The sequence below is a fragment of the Dermochelys coriacea genome, chromosome 2 (assembly GCF_009764565.3).
Source record: "Dermochelys coriacea isolate rDerCor1 chromosome 2, rDerCor1.pri.v4, whole genome shotgun sequence".
Classification (NCBI taxonomy): domain Eukaryota; kingdom Metazoa; phylum Chordata; order Testudines; family Dermochelyidae; genus Dermochelys; species Dermochelys coriacea.
The window spans coordinates 22,947,357-22,968,495 of record NC_050069.1 but is presented as its reverse complement, the minus strand read 5'-3'; the positions used below and the strand labels follow the sequence as shown (position 1 = coordinate 22,968,495).

The window sequence follows — 21,139 nt, the reverse complement described above, 5'->3', positions numbered from 1 at the left end:
ATGGAGTTCTAAATCGACATCATTAATTTTAATTAAAAAAACTAAGTTTCATGGTGACATCAGTGTTATGTTGACATCAGTGTTACAACTCGTGTACATTTCTATCCAAACATATGATAGAACTGTATTGGTTTGGTTGATTGTTTAATATCCTACCAGATGGAGGAACTGTTGCTGAAATGAAAATACTTATGCTGCATGCTTTGTGCACGTATTCCATTTGCAAACACTACATGCAGCCTATGTACTTAAATGTATGGGTTTCATTCTATTTATATAGGACTTATAACCATATAATCAATTTATTCCATTTTTACATGGAAAGTATCATTTAGATACACAATACAGCAAAAGCATGTAGGTATATAAGCTAATTGCACCCAAATTGTATTATTTTAATAGACCTTTTCTTTTAACTGGTATTTCTTTAAAAGAGCTTTTGCTGTTTTGTGAAATACTTTGATTTGGGACATGGAAACAGAGGCAGATTAAGGTTTGGGGGGCCCCGGGCCAGAGGGGGGCCCCCTTCCCACACCTTCCACTTGCGGTCCCATTCCTATTCTGTTCCTTCCACCTGCTGCCCTGCCCATGGCCCCACACTATTCTGCCCCTTTTCCCATCGCCCTGATCCTGTTCTGCCCCATTCCACCCCACCACTGCAACCTTCCCATTGCTCCAGTCTGTCTCCCTGCACGGCAGCCCCAAGACCAGAGAAGCTCTGTACCCCCCGCCAGGGCCCCAGGGCCGCAGTGGGGAGTGAGAGCTGCTCCAGCCCTGAGGCTGAGACAGGGAGTGAGCGCTCCTCCAGTCCCAGGGCTGCAGCTGGAGTCCGGGCCCTGGGGCTTCCCCCACTGCCCAGCCTGGCGTTTCTGCCAGGGACTGGGGTTGGGGGCTTTCCCTGCCCCACTCGGCACTTTTGTCGGGGAGCAAGGTCAGGGCGTGGGGGCTTCCCTTGCCCCCCCACCTGGTCCTTTTGCCAGGGCTCTGGGCTTCCCCGCTCTGTGGTGGATGTCTCTGGGGGCAGGGTGCCCATTTTTGTGCCCTCCTCAATTGGCCGGGGTCCCTGCGCATGGGCCCCATTGACCCATTGGCTAATCTGCCGCTGCATGGAAAAGGCATTATTCCAACTAATCAGTTTTAACCAAGTTAAATTTGTATGGCATTTTACCTTTTGTAATATTGCAAATGTATTCATTCACAAATGTTTGTATTTATCAGGTATTAATTTAAAAGGGTTGCCCTGTATTTCAGTGGATGCTTTTGCTTGCTGAACAGAAAATACGTTCTTTTAAACAAGTGTCTTGAATGAATAGCAGTAATGGAATTTTGTCATGGCTGACCATGGCAGTTTATGGAAGATAATACTAACTATAGTAGTCCTTAGAAATCTTACAAACTTTAACAGATTTTTTTCTCAGATGAGGAAATGAGACACAGAGAGGAAAAGTGATTTAGCCATGGTCAGCCAGCAAGTCTTTGCAAGAGCTAGGATTAGAACTCAGGAGTTCCTGACCATACTCCTTCCACTGGGCATTCTGTGTAACTCTGTGGAGTTCAGTAGAGTTACATCTATTTACACTAACAGAGGATCTGACCCTAAATGCTATTACAAGTCAGAACGAGGAACAAAGAAGAAGGGGAGTCAAGAGACATTTGGAGAAGATTAAAAAACTCACTAAAAAGAGAGGTCATGTTGTACTCACAGGTATGCATCTGAAATCCCAATTAAAGTCCATGGATCAGACTTTGATCTCATTTGCACTGGTATAAATCCAGAGTAACCCTGGTGAAGTTAGCAGAATTACACCAGACTATCTGATACCAAAATCTGTTTTGACAGGAGTTCCTTGTTCCTTATTGGTGGGCAGAATTTGGTCCTAGGAGTAAATGGGGGAGGAAAGGCCCAAGTCCTCAGGTCTTTGCTGTTTTTTAGTCTGTGCTTTACTGGGACAAACTTCTGCTAGCTTAAGTGGAAGTTTATCTGAATAGAGCTCTCAGGATTTATTCCAAAGCATTTATGAAAAAATAATCCACTCCCTTTAGTCATGAAAATTATCCTCCATTTGTCTATAAATAGGTTTAACCTCACAAGCAACTCTTAGGCCAGATGCTCCTGATTCACCAGTCTGATTTAAATCTTCAGGTATTCACCTCTCCCCTGACTCCATGCTGAATGAATCACTGTTTATGTGCAAATGCAACAATCTACTGCACCTAGCAGCCTTCATGTCTTATTTGCCAGTATATCTGCAGCTACCAGGAGAACTTCACTAAAACTTGTGTATAGTCTCATCTCCTGATCCAAACCTCTCAGTAGATTATAATTTACATAAACTTTGATGTATTTGCATGATCCAGGCACAAACCATGAGAAGAATATGCCTGCTTGGTTCAAAGTTCTACTGTAATAACAAAACCTCAGTGTGGAAGAATAACTGTAGGCACGTCCATTGTCTTCTCATTTTCATGGTGACAGGTTCTCAGAAACTGGGGTGTCTGTGTGTAGGACAGGAGTGCCTGTTGGAGCTACACGTAACTTTTATCTCTTAATTAGCCTTGCCCATATCAAAAGGAAATGCACAGGACTTTCAGCCACTCTGGACTGTTATGACATTTCATGGTTGTGTACTAGAAATTCAAAGATCCCAAAATGTACCTCCCCCCATTCCGCTTTTTTTCCCCCTGCAAAAGTGTTGTTTGCTGAGTCACCACTTATTTCACTGAATACCAGTATATTTCACCTGAGAAAACCTCCAGAGCACATAGGGACTAGAAAAAGCTCCATTTTAATATATAAAAAGATACCCATTGTAGGCTCTACACATAGCCTCTTGACGGGGAACCTGGAGGGTCCAAAATCTCCTGACCCCCTACATTTTTTCTTTTAAATGATATTATTTTCTATCAAGTGCTACAGAATTTTAGGATAATGGCTGTAGATCCCATTGATTTAATCCCTATTCAGTCTAACGCCCACTGAAGTCAATAGGAGTCTTAATAGAAAGACTCCCATTGGCCAATAGGCTTTGAACCAGGGTTTACATTCTGCATGACTTTCCAATAGAAGGAGCACAGGGGAAGTATGTGCAGTTAGCAGAGGGAGGAATCTTTCTTCCCAAGTGAAGCAGGTGTGGGTGCATTGGACAGAAGCAGATGCAGCTCAGGGGTCCCAATTGCATGGAACCTGGAGGGAGGAGTACAAGCTCTAACAGGGAAGAGCTTGGAGGAGTCAGCAGGGGAAGTTGGCTGTGCACATGGCGGGAAGGCTAGCTGCAGTTGCAGCACCTCTGAAAATAGTTCTCTCAATGAGGAGCCAGTTTAGTTTTAGAAAAATGGAGTCCTCTCATGTTATTACCTGGCCCAAGGTGCATGAAACAGCGGTAGCCCATCTGTGTAGCTTATGCAGAATGGGTTCGCCATGCTCTGTGTGACTCCTCCACATCCATCACAACCCCTTGCAGAGCGGAATTGCACATACGCCTCTGCACAGGGGCCCTATGTCATCACAGAGGAGTGCATCGGCCTTCCCCTACAATGCAGCTGAAGGTCAGTAGTTACTTATCCACTGATCATTTGGGCCTGTTTCCTGGGTCATGTTTACTCAGCTCATCTCTCCATAAAGGCAGACTTTTCTTGACAAGGACCACATTCCATGGTGCTTACACTGTCTCATGATTGAGAGCCCTATCAGAGGAACACATAAACAGAGCAGCATGTCAGCCTGTGGTACTCTTTAATGTTGTTTTCAGGGAAATATATATGTCATAATAACACAAAGCAGATATATTTCCCCAGCTTTTATTCTGGCCAGTGCCCGGGCCTATTTAATGCAGTGAGACACCTTATCTGAATGAATTCATGGTAATACAGCTCTCCCCAGAGTCTCCTTCCTTATCCCTTTGTTTTCCAGTTCTTTCTTAAGAACATAAGAATGGCCCTATTGGGTCAGACCAATGTCCATGCAGCCCAGTATCCTGTCTGTGACAGTGGCCAATGCCAGGTGCTTCAGAGGGAATGAACAGAACAGGTAATCATCAAGTGATCCATCCCGTCACCCATTGTCTTCCAGCATCTTCTGACACCTTACTTCTTGTTGTGTTAGCCATCTAATTTAGGCTATAAGCCTTCTGGGCTAGGGACTTTTTCTCCACAGCCCTGTGTGTATTAGTGATTAGTCCACCATATTGATTATAGAGGTTAATGCTGAAGTTTCTGTATGAGGCACTGTAGATGCACAGCATTTAACTCTCATCTTCTTGCTAAGTCTCACCTTGCAGTAATATATCATCTGTGTGGTGTGTTCTGCTCCTCATGGCTGAGCATGCTTTCTCCTTAGCACTCCCAGCCCCATCTCCTGTAACAGGGGAGGTGATGTAGAACTATTTCTGCTGACTCACCAGACTAGGAGAATCATACTCGCTCCAACCCAGGAGTTTAATTAAAAAAGGTTTGAGAGGTTGACTGTCCAGCTACAGCCTTGCACTTTGTGTAGTCACTGACACCTGGGTCAGGTGAGTTAAACCCTATTGCTCGTGTGAGTGGAGAGCTCTCACTGGCAGCATTACACACCCACTATGCACATGTGTAAGTGACTGCACACGGTGCAGAGAAAGGGACCAGGGGGTAGGAACAGAGAGACCCCACAGGGAGAAACCCTAGAAACAAAGCAAGTTCAGGAGAAAGTTAAGTTCTGATCTTATTGTGTTGTCATTTAAGTTGACAATTTAGGCAAGACCCAGGAAGGAGATGAGTTTTTTTGATGCTTCTCCGTGTCATGTGTTAAAAACATGGGGTAGGAACTTTGCCAAATCACAGAAGGACATAGCCTAAATGAGAATCAGACTAGGGAGGCCTAAAAGGTAGAACAAACTATTACCTTAGGGTCAAATGTCTTGCTTTTAAATAAACAAAATTCACTGTGGAGCAGATTCTGCCGCTTTCACTTATCCCAAGCACCTTACTTCATGAGCGTTCCCACTGATTTCAAAGCCTAATGGTAATGATTTCCCGCCTCTGCGGAGTTAGTTTGGATTTGAACTGGTGATCAAGTGGTTAAAAGACTCAGTAGCCCGTTACTAATCCCCTGAGACATCCAGTGCCTTGTTCTTCTAAGAAACTAAGAAACAACAGTGAAAAAGGACCACGAATAGAAAAGATCCTCGCAAAGGAAAGTGACAGCTGAACTGTGCGTGTGACTTTGAGAGTGTGACATAGCAGTTGTTTTCTTTGCTATCATTTTGCTCTAGTTTTGGAAACTTCAGTAAAGAAAAGGGGCCAGTTCTACTCTTAGTTACTCTGGTGTAAATCCTGAGTCTTTCTGTTGACTTCAGTGGATTTATACAGCGTTACACAGAACCTGAGGCAGTATTTCTCATAAATTGTACTTCATTTGTATCCTTGATTTGCTAATGAAAAATAGCTGATGATACATTACAAATACTCCAGTAATCAAGTTGTGTCAGATCCTCAGCTGGCACAAGTTGGCATAGCTCTTGCAGTCAGTGAAGTGATGCTGATTTATACCAGCTGAGGCTAGAGCTATGTAACTTTTGCTTAGGAACTTTCAAGTTTTTGGTGTATGAAAAAATCTGTTTTGCTTCTGCTGTTAATGATTAATGACTATACAAAGGTGATAAGAAACAATGCCATTGATAAGTTAGATTTTGCTCTGTGCCATTCATATTTATTCTAAAAAAAAAGAAAAGACATTGTTTAGTTCTTAAATAAAGGAGTCACCTTCCACTGAACTCACTGCAGTTTGAAAAAAAGTAGATGACAACAAGATGAACTTGGAGTTTATGCATTGATATCTCTCCTGATTTGTCAGGTGTGTTTAATCAAATAGGAGCAGGAAATGCATTATTATTATAAGCACATTGCTACACAAGAAAAACACTGCCCTTAGAACTGATTATATTGTTTGATTAATGGCTACAATGAAAAAATACAGGCTTAACCTACAAAACCCTTTAAGATCAAAGTAAAACCTCTTTAGAACACTCACTGTCCATGCAGCGATACACAGTTTTAAATATGCAGTGATCGGAACAGAAAGTTTAAAAGCAAACGTTATCTCCTTTCTCATTTGAGAGAGATACACAGAAAGTTTTGAGGGGATTTTTTTTGTCCCTTACCATAAAATGACTCAAATGCTAAACATTTGCTATTATAAACAGCAGGATTAGAGACAACCCACACAAAGTACTCAGCAGCTGCGGCCTGATCCAAAGCTCATTGTTAAAATCTATGGAGAGACTCATTGACTTCAGTGGTCTTTGGGTCAGGTCCTTGGTACGTGAGGAGGAAGGGTAGTCATGTGGTTAAGACATAGGACTGGGAGATCTGAGTTCTTTTTCTGGATCTGCCACAGACTTCCCCTATGACCTTGGGGAAGTTATGGAGGCCTACATTGGTAAGAATGGTAAGAATGCTGAGTGCATATTTGGTGACCAACTTGGGACACCTGAAAATGAAGCATTGGAAATGCGGAGCACTCACAACCCCAACTGACTTCAGTGGGAACAGCAAGAAATCAAGCTTTAAATTAATGGATGCTTTTGAAAATGTAGGTCTGTCACGGACTGTGGGGGAGTCAGGGCCCTGCACCCCCCACTTCCTGCAATTCACCGTGACTCTCAGCCAGCCAGTAAAACAGAAAATTTATTAGTCGACAGGAACACAGTCTAAAACAGAGCTTGTAGGTACAGAAAACAGGACCCCTCAGTCACGTCCCTCCTGTGAAGAGCGGAGCCGAGACCCAAGTTCTGGGCCTCCCCTGGTCTCCCCAGCCAGCTCCAAACTGACACCCCTTCCTGTTGCCTCACCCAGTCACACCCCTGGCCCCTCCTGAGCCTTTGTCCAGTTTCGGGGCAGAAGGGGTCACCTGGTCCTAACACCCTCCTGGGCTCAGGTTATGAAGGGCAGCTGCCATCGTTTACATGCTGGCCATCAAGTATCATCCCTCAGTGAAGTCACACCCTATTTCCCATCACCATCTAGTATTGGTGCAGTACCTCAGGGAAATGGGGCATGCCCTGTGTTAGCAGATAACAGTAAACTAGTAAAACTCCCATGCAACATTACCAGGTTAATACTCCTTACTCCATCACAAGGTCTTCTTAACCCCTCTGTGTCTCAGTTTCCATAGCTATTAAACAGTGATAGCATGAAATACCTCCACAGAGTGCTGTGATGCTTCCTTCATATTTATAAAGCACCTTGAAATCCTCAGATGAAAAACATGGTATAAGTGAGGAGTATTAGTTTGAGTGACCCAACACTACAGTGATGGGCGCTTTAGAAATGCAGGTAATGACTCCAATAGTAAATAGTAGTAAATAATAGTAAAACCAGCCTTGCAGTCCTTATTCAAGAAAGTCTCCCATTGACACCCAAGAGTACGGACTGCACAATCAGGCCCTTGTTAGTAGGGTGGTTGTGTAAACCAAGTTCTGGTTCTGTAGGCCTTTTTCAGGCATTTTTTTGAAAGTTTGTATCCTTTGGGTTGAAATCGCTCTTGCTCGATTGCCATCCCTACTGTCAGGTTTCAGAGTAGCAGCCGTGTTAGTCTGTATTCGCAAAAAGAAAAGGAGTACTTGTGGCACCTTAGAGACTAACAAATTTATTAGAGCATAAGCTTTCGTGAGCTACAGCTCACTTCATCGGATGCATTTGGTGGAAAAAAAAACAAACAAAAAAAAAAGTACTCCTTTTCTTTTTTCCATCCCTACTGTGAGATACAGGAATGACTCAAAGCCATGTTAGACAGAGAGCATACCCTCTCCCTGCAGGACTTAACTTGACAGAGAATCTGGAGTATTGCCCAACATTAAAATGTTGTGTGTCTGGTTTTGCACCTACATAGCGCCCAATCCTGCATTCCTTGTGTGACGGGTAGCAGATTTGGAGAGTGTGTGCAGAAGGAATACAAGGGCAGGCCCACAGTCAGTAAGGGCTAGATTGTCACTGTCCTCACTTGGCGGTACAGGGGAGAAGGAGGGATCATTGTGCATCCTAGAGAAAGCAGGCTTCACTGCACTCCGTGGACTACAAGGTTAAGCCTGATGCGTTCTGCCCCTGCCCTCTGCATGTGAGCTAGGCGCAGCCAGACCCGTATGTGGATTATGAGATCATTGACAGATACTTTATGTAGGTTCAAAAAAATCCTCACGCTTCAAAGTATAAACCAATTGTTTGGGGGTTAGGAGGATTATTCCATAATTGTTCAGTACAGAGATTCTTTCGCCTTGAGAAGTGTCTGGTGCTGGCCGTTGTAGGAGACCGGATGCTGAACTAGATGGATCTCTGGTCTGATCTGGTTTGGCAAGTCCCATGTTTGGCCCCTACTTTGCATTGGTGTTGATGACTGCACATGTTGTAAGACAGTAGAGAAAAGGGTTGCCAGATTTCTACTGCATTAATAGCCCCAAATCACTTAAAAACTAGCCCAAAAGTAACCCAATATATTGATTGAAACAAATTTTTTTTTAATGAACACAATGGTCTATACATCAAATAACAAGTGAAAACTTTCATTAGTTACCTAGTACAGATTTGATTTAAAAAAAAAAGCTATAAGCCCCAGTAGGGGTTCGTCCACATCAGCAACAAAGCTATGAGATGGCAATCAAATTCAAAATCAAATCCCCAATACTGGTAGGTGCTGGGGGTGTGTGTATGTATTGCAAGAGGGAGTGTATTTGGAGGGGCTGGACGGGTGCGTGTGTACTGGGGGGGAGTATTGCGGGATGCTGGAGGGGTATGTGTTTACTGGGAGGGAGTATTGGGGGATGCTGCAGGGGGTATTTGGAGGTGCTGGAGGAGTGTGTGTGTATTGGGAGGGAGTATTGGGGGGTGCTGGAGGAGTGGGTGTGTACTGGAGGGAGTATTGGGGGGTGCTGGAGGGGTGGGTGTGTACTGGAGGGAGTATTGGGGGGTGCTGGAGCAGTGGGTGTGTACTGGAGGGAGTATTGGGGGGTGCTGGAGGGGTGGGTGTGTACTGGAGGGAGTATTGGGGGGTGCTGGAGTGGTGGGTGTGTACTGGGAGGGGTATATGGAAGGTGCTGGAGGGGTGTGTGTTTACTGGGAGGGGTATATGGGGGTAATGGAGGGGGGTATTTGGAGGTGCTGGAGGGTGTACTGGGAGGGGTATTTGGAGGGTGTGGGATGGGTGTGTGTGCATAATGGGAGGGGTATATGGGGGTATTCGGAGGCGCTGGAGGGTGTACTGGGAGGGGTATTTGGGGGGATGTGGGATGGGTGTGTGTGTACTGGGAGGGGTATATGGGGGTATTGGGAGGTGCTGGAGGGTGTACTGGGAGGGGTATTTGGGGGGATGTGGGATGAGGGTGTGTGTGTACTGGGAGGGAGTATTTGGGGGGTGAGGGATGGGTGTGTGCATGTACCGGAAGGGGTATATGGGGGGTGCTGGAAAAGGTGCCTGTGGTCTCACACTCGAGGTGGGGGCAGTGTTGCACTCTGTCACGGTGGCAGGGTGAGTGGCACGGGCCCGGGATGCAGCGCCAGCCTGTCAGTCAGCACCTTCCTCCGGGCCTCTCTCTTTTCCCAGGGCAGGGAGCCAGGGCCTGGGCTTGTCACCCCTCCTGGCCAGGCTCTGAGGCCCAGCAGTGGGGCAGGCAATCTGGGTGAGAGGCACTTGGCAGCTCTGCTTACCTGGCAGGCCAGGCTAGGGCGGGTGGGATCCGTCAGCTGCAGGTGCAGAGGAGGGACCAATCAGGGTATGGAGAGAGCTCGGAGTCCCGAACATGAAGGGAGGACTGGGGGTACATGGGCTACTTGTGTTGTGAATGCCAGTTGTGATATTTTTGAGCAGTTGTGGGTTGCAGTATTTTGGGAAATTCCACAACCCCTGACTGCTCAAAAAATACCGCAACTGGCATTCACAAGCAGCCCAATTCCAGGGGGAAAATGCAGACTTGGCAGGCCCTTGGTGGAAAATTTAGGAGCTGAAGGGTGGAGCCTGTATTCATCTCCATTTCCTCTTTTGTAGGTTTCCTCAGATTCCCGAAAGGAAAGAGCTGGCAAAAACCACAAGTAGCAAAATCATATCACAGTTTGCTTTATAGGGAACAATTTTCTGTTGTAGGATTAAAACTAGACACTTGAAATGTAATTTCCCCCTCTGATTCAACTACTTTCCATTAGCCCATCAGTTCCTCATACTTGTCTGCACTCCTGTAAAGGCTTTGATACAATGAGAACAGTGTTACGTTTTGGACATCCTTTCCCTAGATGCTGATCTCCAATTGCCATGAAAACCCCTCACTGTCTCAACAGTCTGTGGTGACTGTTCTGAGAGTCCAGGACATCTTCACTATCAGATGGTAATTCTGTCCCTTCAAAAATGTAAACTCAGTGGCAAATCCCCACAAGATGCCACCAGCACTTGAACTGTTTAACTAAATGATGGAGTGAAAGTTTGCTCCTTTTGGAAAGTTTTCTTTTCTGTTACTGAGTAGCAGCCGTGTTAGTCTGTATTCGCAAAAAGAAAAGGAGTACTTGTGGCACCTTAGAGACTAACAAATTTATTTGAGCATAAGCTTTCGTGAGCTACCTTTTCTTTTCTGTTACTGGTTTTCTGTCATCTGTTTCCCAGCAGGATTGTGTTGTTTTAGTTTTTGCAAGGGGAGGAGAGTAGTGGTTTATTTCTTGCTCCCTGCAAATATATCTTCTCTTCTGGATCCACTGTCCTGCATGTGTTACCTCCATTTTTCCAGCTTTACAGGAATTCCCATGGTTTAGCAGCTTCCTAGTCAACCTCTATGTCTGACTTCATTGTAATCCCTGATATAGAGAGAGGACTGGAAGCTTTCCCTTCTCCTCTCCAAAAAGAAGAAACTAGTATATGAATTTTGGGCTTCCTGTGCCCCTCTCTTCATTTCCTTCCTCTCTTCTAAGGTTGCCAACTCTGACTGAAGCTATTCTGGGAGATATTTTTCCCCAACATGGCATCATCTCATTTTTAAAAAATATCCTATTAAAATCTCCTGGATTGCTTTCAATAGTTACCAGGAGATCAGCACTAATTTCAGGAGACTCCAGGCCAATCCTGGAGGGTTGGCAACCCTTCTCTTGTTCCTTAAGGGAGGATAGACGAGAAAATTCTTAGAGAGACCTTGACCCACTTTTCTCCAGTCACCAGGACAGTGATCAGCTCTAGGGATTCAAATCTCCATCTCACCAACATTTGAAAGGGTTCAAAGTCAAGGATTGGGGTTTTGTTCCTCTCTAGCTTATGATGTGGAACATTAAATGTAGAGTCATTTCTTCCCTACCTTCCTATACCTGTTCATTTTTAAAAGCCCTTGTTTTAGCATTAACTGATGGCAGAAAAGTTTTCCCTGTTACTAGATGAGTATTGTAGCAAATCCATGGCTATGTAGCACCACATGGCTACTCAGAACTTCGTGGTGAGTCAGAAAGAACTCAGATCCTCCTATTCCTAAAGCCCCTGCCACCTGAACTAAAAAAGAAATTATCTTAGTATCCGGGCTATAACACACTGTTGAGAAGTCCTATTTCTGTCAAGTAGAGGGCAGTGGTATAAATACATTAGCAACTTTGTTGTGACATGTTTCCCCTGAGACTTCAGCATTTCTATCTGTCTTCCAAAACACATTGTATTCTGCGAAATCCTGAGGCTCTTGCCCAGTTTTTACTCCAATTGCTTGAGTAAAATCTGAGTAAGGACCTCAGGGTGGGGCCATTGGGCAATATAGTATGTACTCTGGTATTTCACACCAAATTACATCCCATTTTGCAGCAGTATGTACATATATATCTGAGAATTCAGGACCTTTTGCACACAGCACCCTGGAGATGACTGCCTCCTTTGGTTGCTTCACTGGCAGATGATTGGGGCAGTTGCTAGTACTTTCCATATGCAACGTACCCAGCAATTTTGGCCCTTTGGGCCAGAGTAACACAAGATTCCTTTACAGGAGGTTGGAATAGGGGACACACTGAAGAGCAAGGCATCCATGGTCAAAGAGTTTGTGTGGGAGTTTCCCCTTCAAAGTCCATGTGTCAGTCTCAGGATCATAGCAGTCCAATGAATCAGAGTCTTGGATCGTATTGTCTGCAGTGAGACAGCGCCCTCCGGTAACATATAGCTTGTTTTTTATCACAGCAGCCCCGTGATGCATCCGTCTGTCCTTCATGTCTGCACACTTAACAAACTTGTTGGCTTTAGTATCGTAGGCGATTATTCTCCGGGTGTACCCTAGACACAAATCAGGGAATGGAAGAGGTGAATGGTAGTTAAAGTCTAAATCCAACAGAAGGGATAACAACATATTTTCTGCTAGTCTTCAAGACCCTTATCAATCTCGTAATTATATGGTTTGTTAATTTTGCAGGACTATGGGCCACACCTAGGCACATCTAATTTACCAGGGGAGTGCTAATATGTCACATTCATGATGTATGTCTAGCTATCCAAGTTCTCCTTTCACCACAGTATCTGAGCACTTGGGAGTGCTATAAAACCCTGATATATGCAGATAGAATGTAGGATCTGTACCAGATCAGACTGAAGTTCTGTCAAGCACAGTTTGTGCTTCCAGTTTTCTGCCTCTATTTTTCAAACCCCAGTGTATTTTTGCTAGCTGAACATATGAACTTTCACCCCCGTGCTGGTCTCAGAAATACACAGACAACTCCCATTGGAATCAATGGCAAAATAAGGCCATGTCTCCCCTTCTGAGAGCCATATTGTGCCCTGTATTAATTATTCATTAATACAGGAGTGGAAACATCATAACTTTTCACTTGGGGACTTCCCACAAGATCATTCCCTCGTATGAGGAGGGGGAGATGTTTGCCTCCCCAGAACAGGCACCTGAAGTGATGAAAAGTCCTAAAATCTTTATCTGACAGCTTTGTCTAATTGCCTTTAGTGTTACACAAAATTTAGAGATAGCCCAAAACCAGCAGCTCAGGTATGAGCATTTTGGAATTTCGAGGGGCAGGTGTGGGGATTGTATTCCAACTCAGATCCCTCAATCAGATCACACCTCTAGCAGCTTCAGTTTTGGGTCAGATCTAGCACTGCAAGAAATCTGTTTTCCAGTTCCAGCTCAATGTGGCCCAGATTTTGCGAGAGCAGCTCATCTCACAAGTTTCCAGATATTTGGAGCTGATCTCATGAGCTTTTAGCCCTATCGGATCAGAACCTGAAGCCTAACCCTAATTCTGTCTCAAAGTCTGATCCAGGGCCCACTAGTAGATACTGCAAATAGAAGTTAAAAGTGGTGGGCAAGGGAAAAATGTAGGCTTCTAACTAAAAAGGGGGCTTGTCTATGAGGTGCACTAGTCTATGCTAGAGAGGTGTAAATTCTAGTGTGGCCTAGCATGTTGCACACTGCCAGGGCCTTGTGGGCTTTGCTGGCACACATGAAAAGTTCTCCAGTGCATTGTAAAATACTGATTCAGAAAAGTTAGAAATACTGTTTCAAACAGCACTACAGTAACATGCAGCAGGGGATTTTTAGTGTATGCCAGCAGGTTCCATGAAGGCCAATTAGTGCACAACACAACAGGGTGCACTAAAATTTGCATCCCTCTTGTGAGGACTAACACGCCGTGTAGATAAGCCCCAAGACTCTTGCTCTTCAGCCAGCATGTTCTCCCTTCTTTCATTCTGAGTTGTTTTTCAAGAAAACCTTGAAATGTGGTGAATGCTGCTTTTAAAAAAACATTATTTTGTTTTGTAATTTCAGCTGTTGCTAAACCAGAAAAATTGGGCCAATCGTTTGGCGTAATTGCTGGTAAACGACAACTTATCTGCCATAAATCTCTCTGCTTTAAAGAAGAATAGAATATGTTTAACGTTAACTTGGATTTTTGTGGGTTTTGTTAAATAAATAATTTTTAAACACAGTTTTGGCCTTAAGCTCATCAGCAGTATACTTGGGTCCACACAAGCGTATCAGATAAATACATTTGAAGGTAAGAGTTGAAAATCCTTTTCACCTACTTCTTTGCTGTGGTCTGATATCAGAATACTTTGCTTCCCCGGGACCTAATCCTGAAGGGTTTACTCAGGCTCAGGAGCCTTCCCCCCTCCTTTGAGTAGTAGCTTTCTCTGTGAATAGTCCCAATAGCTTCAAGGAAGGGAAGACTGGTCTAGTGGTTAGGGTGCCGACTTGGGAGTCCTTGGTTCAAATCCCTACTCCATGCCGAACTTTCTGTTTGATCTTGGGCAAGTCAGTTAGGCCGTGCTTAGCCTACAAACTTCTGCTGGCATAGTTATTCATAGATTCCAAGGTCAGAAAGGAACAGTGTGATATCTAGTCTGAGCTGTATAACACAGGCCATAGATCGTCCCCAAAATAATTCCTAGAGCAGATCTTTTAGAAAAACATCCAATCTTGATTTTAAAATGGTCAGTGATAGAGAATCCATCATTGGTAAATTGTTCCAATTTCCAATTTCTGGAAGGGTGGCCAGCACGTCCCTTGGCCTGCGCTGCTTCCCGCAGCCCCCATTGGCCTGGAGCGGCGAACTGCGGCCAGTGGGAGCCGCGATCGGCCGGACCTGCGGACGCGGCAGGTAAACAAACCCGCCCGGCCTGGCCTGGCAGGGGCTTTCCCTGAACAAGTGGCGGACCGGCTTTGAGAACCACGGCTCTAGAAGAGAATTAATCTGCATTAGCCCTTTACCAGATGGAGATTACTTCCCACATAGGCTGGCTTTCTCTGTTGCATGGGGAATTAGAGTTCAGGCTCTGGACATTATCTACCTCTCTCTGCCTGCTGACCTCCCATCTGGGAGGGGAGATGGTAGCAGCTCGCAAGCCTGCTGTGACCAATGATGTAGTAGCCTGCACATGGGAAGTAGGGGACGTTGTTTGTCCCCCTTCATCCCATGTGGGCCGCAAAGGTAAGTGACAACATTGCCTCATTTTACTATCCCTTCACATAAAGGAAATTGCCTCAGCAAGTTGGTTGCCTCAGAATGTATTAAAGATGTAAAGAAACCGCTGGTAAGTAAGTATGTCAAATTCCGTGGGAGTTAGTCTTATACAGCTGACATGAATGACCTAGTATAACTGCTTACCTCCAACAATGATGATCCGGTCTCCAATCACCACTGCTGGTGCACAAACATTCTTCACCATTCTGGTCTCCATTCTAAACCACATGTTCCTGGATATGTGGTAAACCTGAAAAGTACATAAAGATACACAATGTAAATTATGCAGCATTTCAGTAGACAATCACATCTACAGAAAAGACTACTTGCTTGTTTGTTGATTCGTTAACATGCACGAAAACTATGTATTGCATTGAGCTACTGAAAAATGGAAAACATTTCCCCACATATTATTTGCTAATCGGTCCCCTCTGAAAAATATTCAGTCCTAGTTTTACATAGATCTGATGACAGCCATCCAATTGACCCAGCCGTTGTATTCACATCGCTGATTGGTGTGGGCCAGGTTAGCACAGAGAATTGATAATGGAACCGTGACCTGTTGGGAGCAAAGGCACATTTAGGCCTGACAGAAGCCTGCTGTGAATTTTAAGAGTCTGTTCTAATAACACGTAACAGCATAAGCATAAGTAGAACTGTGTATGTATAAGAAACCACAGAGTATTCATGCTGGAAAAACAAGAAAAACTCAAGTAACTAAAAAAACTAGAACAAATTGGTTTGAACCTGTACTGATGCGGGAGGAGAGTTAACGTGAAAATGAGAAACTAATACATATGTATAAGAAAATATAACAAAATTATAAATTTTGTTTAACAAAGGGAGTTGAAGTTGTATTGTCCAGTGTTGGAGGCGACTGTGATGAGATTGTTTGGATAAGCTTCCCACTTGTGAGTAATTGATCACTATTTGCTGAGTTTTGCCTTAATAAATATTTGTTAGACCCAACTGCTCAGTAAGTGAACCTTCATCCAATATGACTCATTCATCTCTGTGTCACCAGTTCAAATGTGGCTCTTGTTGTTAGTGACTGAGAGCTATTGCCAGAAGCTGGCTGTTCAGAGGCCTATGTTTGGAGTTTCAAATGTGTCAACCACATCTACTAAGTGATTTTCTCTGGGACATCTCCCACCTGCACCTAACTTCCACTGATAATTGAATTACATCCCTGTGGTAAGTACAGAGTTGACTACGTGCTGTTGCCATCTTGGTCAACAGGGATTGAACCAGGGACCTCTAGGGTTAAAGAACCAGGATCTGTAGCTGACAGCTGTAACAGACTCTGTGCCTGACCCACAGAGGAACTGTGAGGGATACATAGAGTGGGATACATGCTTCCTGTGTGTAGAGGAATCTCATCCACCCTCAGCAAGTTTGCAGATGAGACTAAACTGGGAGGAGTGGTAGATATGCTGGAGCATAGGGATAGGATACAGAGGGACCTAGACAAATTAGAGGATTGGGCCAAAAGAAATCTGATGATGTTCAACAAAGACAAGTGCAGAGTTCTGCACTTAGAATGGAAGAATCCCATGCACTGCTAAGACTAGGGACTGAATGGCTAGGCAGCAGTTCTGCAGAAAAGGACATAGGGGTTACAGTGGATGAGAAGCTGGATATGAGTCAACAATGTGCCCTTGTTGCCAAAAAGGCTAATAGCATTTTGGGCTGTATAAGTAGGGGTTTTGCCAGCAGATCGAGGGATGTGATGGTTCCCCTCTATTCGACATTGGTGAGGCCTCATCTGGAGTACTGTATCCAGTTTTGGGCCCCACACTACAAGAAGGATGTGGAAAAATTGGAAAGTGTCCAGCGGAGGGCAACAAAAATGATTAGGGGACTGGAACACATGACTTATGAGGAGAGGCTAAGGGAACTGGGATTGTTTAGTCTGCAGAAGAGAAGAATGAGGGGGGATATGATAATTGCTTTCAACTACCTGAAAGGGGGTTCCAAAGAGGATGGATCTAGACTGTTCTCAGTGGTAGCAGGTGACAGAACAAGGAGTTATGGTCTCAAGTTGCAGTGAGGGAGGTTTAGGGTGGATATTAGGAAAAACTTTTTGACTAGGAGGGTGGTGAAGCACTGGAATGCATTACCTAGGGAGGTGGTGGAATCTCCTTCCTTTGAGGTTTTTAAGGTCAGGCTTGACAATGCCCTGGAAGGGATGATTTAGTTGGGGATTGGCCCTGCTTTGAGCAGGGGGTTGGACTAGATGACCTTCTGAGGTCCCTTCCAACCCTGATATTCTATGATGGTTTAAATCTTGGACAAGCCCTCACTAGGCAGCCTCTACCACCTTGGTTGACACTATGGGTTGAACCAGGCACCTGCAGAATTAAAAGCATAAGTCTTTACAGCTTGAGCTAAACAGCTAGGCTCTCTCTGAGAGCTGTAACAGACTCATATCCTCTGTGGACTGGGCACATTGGGGGACACTAAAAACACACTGACCAGTTGATTACACTTGTCAGGAAAAACAATATTAACACATTAAATATGAAAGTATTTAATGTATTTTTGCCTCCTTTTAAAACAGTTCTACAGCTGGCAATCAGGTGGAGAGCCAGTGTTAAGTGACCAACTGGAAGCTACAGACCCTCAGTAGGGAGTGCATGGGCCATTGGGAACCACTGATTTGTGTGAGATGAAATAGCAGTTTCAGTCCTGGTCCTAGTGAATAGGAATCCATATCACAGTAACCACCATCACAACCAGTGTCTTTGCTGATACTGTCTGAGGAGAGGCAAAGGACTGAGACCCAGATTCAGCCAGGAACTTAAGCACCTGCCTAATAGTGAGCACTGACTTCAATGGGAATACTCACATATAAAGTTAGCCATGTGGTTAAGTTTCTGGAGGCAGGGCCTGAGTGGGCATCAGTTTGCAAGACTGTCAATATGACACCTTTCACAAGTACTAACATCACATAGAGCCGACCCTTAGACCTTTACTCAGTTTTACTTAATCAGGCAAACTCTCATTGAAACCAATGGGAATCTGCCTGAGAAAGGACTGAGTAAAACCTCAGAAGGGCCTCAGGGTTTGGGCCTTAATAATAATAAAGGCTACTTGTGGAAATATAAAAGCATTTGAACATCATTTCCTACATACTGGACTTCCCTGAATGAGCATTTCCAACTTAGCATGTGTATCTTGCCTTCTCCTGCATGAGACTCATTGCAAATTCAGTTCTATATTGGGCGTTGATTTCACTAGCTGGGCTTGGGTGTCAGTCACTGAATACCCTGGAGGAAATGCACATAGGATGAGCAGGAGCAACAATTACCTGTATTAGACGGACAGGGTTTTGCATAATGTCTTCCCCTCCAAAGAGATAAATTCTTTGGTCTTTAGCTGCAACGGCAGGGTGAAGGACAGCAACGGGCATGTTTGCCATGTTCTCCCAGATGTTACAAATGCTGTCGTACCTCTCCATGGAATTCAGAATTTCCTGTTTCTCTCCAATTCCTCCAATTGAGAAAATGTAGTTCTTATAGGCTATGCTCCTGTGAGAATAGCGTGGAACCAGCATGGGTTCAACTAATCTCCACTGATTTAGCTTGAGGGAGAAAATATAAACATGATCACTGACTGGACTTTTCTCACAGCTAACGGGCATCCCTCCTAGCACATAGATATTGCTATGCAAGCTCACTGCAGAGGCTTTGTAAAGGCGCACAGGATGCTTGGCGAGGCTCAGCCACTGGTTGGTCTTCTCGTCATACAGCAGGACGTCCCTGGTTGTCGTCTGGTTGTCCTTCCTGCCACCAATGATTATGAGGAACTCTTGGTATGAATATCTGCGGGGAACATGCCACATGGGTTTGATATCAGGAGTGCTAGTGCTATATAATGAGAACATCTGTCTCCTGGCTGATTCCAGGATGTTTCTACAAGCGGGTGATGACTGAATGAGGGAGTCATTGGCAATGAAGTGGAAAAGGAAGGTTGGGTGGACATACTGAAGCCGGACCTTCTTGAACAAATCTTGGATATAGCCCTGTCGTGCCTGGAGATCGTGCCGGATCCAGACAATCAGTGTCTCAAACACTTGTTCCTCCTCACCACAGAGCTCATCGTCCCCAAGGTAATCAATCAACTCCAGTGCACAAAGCTCCTTCAGGTCTTCAGAAGAGGCTACTTCAGGAAAGTATTTGAGAGCTATCTCCTTGGCTTTCTTATTGAGATTCTGGCAGTTCAAGATTTCAGAGAGCCTTAGCATGCTCAGGCAATTCCCAGGAGTCAGCTGGTCCTGGAGGTACAAGGAGCAGGCCTGGAACAATTTAATGTACTGTAACATGGAAGTGGCCTCCATTAGGTACATGACATTCTCGGGTGTTATAAGAATCTCTCCTGTGTAAACATAAAGGACAATCTGATACAAAATATTGGAGTCAATGCCTTTCAAGTCGACTTTTGCCTGGCATCTCTCTTTAAAGTTGTTACAGAACATTGCCTTGAAGTAAGGACTGCTTGCAGCCAGCACATTCCTGTGGCAAGGGATTTCAAACTCGCTAGTGCAGAGAGTAACATCAGTCAACATCCCGTTTTGCCTTAAAACGTTGAGCTGCCTCAATAGTTCAGAGGAGAAGTCCTGGTCTTTGAAGAGAAGGTCCTTTGCAGATTCTTCCTCCATAGCGAAATGTGTGAGAGAGGAATATTGGGCTTGGTAGGGAAAACAAGTTCTTAGCAGCTTTTATTTAAATGCCCAGGTCCAAAGGGGCCAGGTATCAGAACTTTGATGGTTACTCTAAATATTCTAACTCTGTTTGTGTACAGAAATAAGAACACTGGTTAAGTGCAGTGGGAAAGGAGGTCACTCAGCATCTGCTTGTTTGTTTTTTAAAGGTATCAGATGTGAGGTTGGAATCTTCTGTTAGCCTGACACAAAGCATAAGCACTAAAATTATCTTGCTGACTTGGGGCTAAAGCAAAAAGCCCTGAGCAAATTGTATGTTCATTTTAAACATGTTTAATAAATGTGCTTAGCCTTTTCTTCACTATTTTTAAAGTATTAGCAATTTAGTAACTTATGTCTCTTTCCCTTAGAGTTAGTCATTACCGAAGAATATAAATCTGGCAGAGCTATACTCTGCAACAGGACAAACTAAACTCTAGAGACTGGGGATCTGCACTAAAATGGTTATTTATTAACTCTGCTTAGTTGTTGTTTTTATATTAATCAGACACACAACTAAACAATGTACCAGGCAGAACAATAAGATGGCTATCTATCTTCATGACAATCTGACTGCTCAATCTGCAGTGAAATCACATGGTAGAAATGTTTACCTTATGTTGTCCTTCACTGTATTCACTCACTTTGTGTCCTTTAGCCTCTGCTGAGATTTTCCATAGCTAGTACTGTACATGAGTAAAAACTATATACCCTCAAGATGTTTCTTTCTGTTGGTAAGTGATTCATGGAGGGTCATTTCTGGATTTGTTTATTCTGAAGGCACTTTCGCTGCTTTCCGGAGCTTTGTGAAAGAACCACCAGGCAATGAGGCGTTGTGTACATTCCAGGGCTAAGAATAGTCACATATGGACTTCTCACTGTTATCACATGTGACTTTCCCCTTGCCTTTTGCAAGGAGCTGAACATTACTGAGCATGCTCAAGGGGTGTTTTCCTGGCAAGTGTTTACATATAACAAATAGACTCTGAAACCAAGGTACACTTATAAAAGTTCTGGCTGTCCATTTGGAAACAACCAGAAGGCCCTGTCCTGAAGTGCCTGGGAATTCTAGACGCCTGTAAACAGTCTGAAATGTCTAGCACTAGATATGCACTTTCATCTTGAGGGAGGGGAAAACAGAGGTATCAAGAGTTTCTGAGGGGATAATATTTTCATTTTAAGGTATAGGGGGAAGACCCTCTAATCTATCTGCTGAGATTTGGAACTGAGTGCGGGAGAAGCCGGTAGCACTCGGTGTTTTGCTCTAATGCTCCCATTGTAGCAAACCGCCCATTTTCTATGAGCCAGAACTCTGAGATAAGCAGCTGTTATCTCTCCCTGCTCAGAATGTAGGTGAGTATCCAGGTGACTTTTCTAACTGGAGCTGGGAATGTCAAAGTTTGCTGTCTCAGAAGTTTCTGATTCTGATGCTGCATGTATTTAACAGAGCACTGAAAGTAACATGTAGCAGCTCTATAGTACCTTTTGCACTGGGGCCTCCAT

The 21,139-nt window shown here is 44.3% G+C and overlaps 1 protein-coding gene across 1 annotated transcript; it reads right to left on the bottom strand.

The window, feature by feature from the left end:
- Positions 1–10,582: 10,582 nt before the first annotated feature.
- Positions 10,583–19,621, bottom strand: KLHL38 (kelch like family member 38). The gene is made up of 3 exons (XM_038392662.2): positions 18,245–19,621; positions 15,079–15,184; positions 10,583–12,241 (listed from the first exon to the last, which is right to left on the bottom strand). Exons 1-3 carry the CDS (start codon positions 19,592–19,594, stop codon positions 11,955–11,957), a joined length of 1,743 nt encoding a protein of 580 aa, XP_038248590.1. The 5' UTR covers positions 19,595–19,621; the 3' UTR covers positions 10,583–11,954.
- Between the last annotated feature and the right edge of the window lie 1,518 nt (positions 19,622–21,139).

What these genes read in the sequence shown, in the direction of transcription:
- KLHL38 (XM_038392662.2), bottom strand. Translation starts at nt 19,594, where the DNA reads ATGGAGGAAGAATCTGCAAAGGACCTTCTCTTCAAAGACCAGGACTTC. An exon ending in ACCCTGTCCGTCTAATACAG is followed by an intron (nt 15,185 to 18,244) that starts GTAATTGTTGCT and finishes TGTACTTTTCAG; the next exon opens with GTTTACCACATATCCAGGAA. An exon ending in CCGGATCATCATTGTTGGAG is followed by an intron (nt 12,242 to 15,078) that starts GTAAGCAGTTAT and finishes ATTTGTGTCTAG; the next exon opens with GGTACACCCGGAGAATAATC.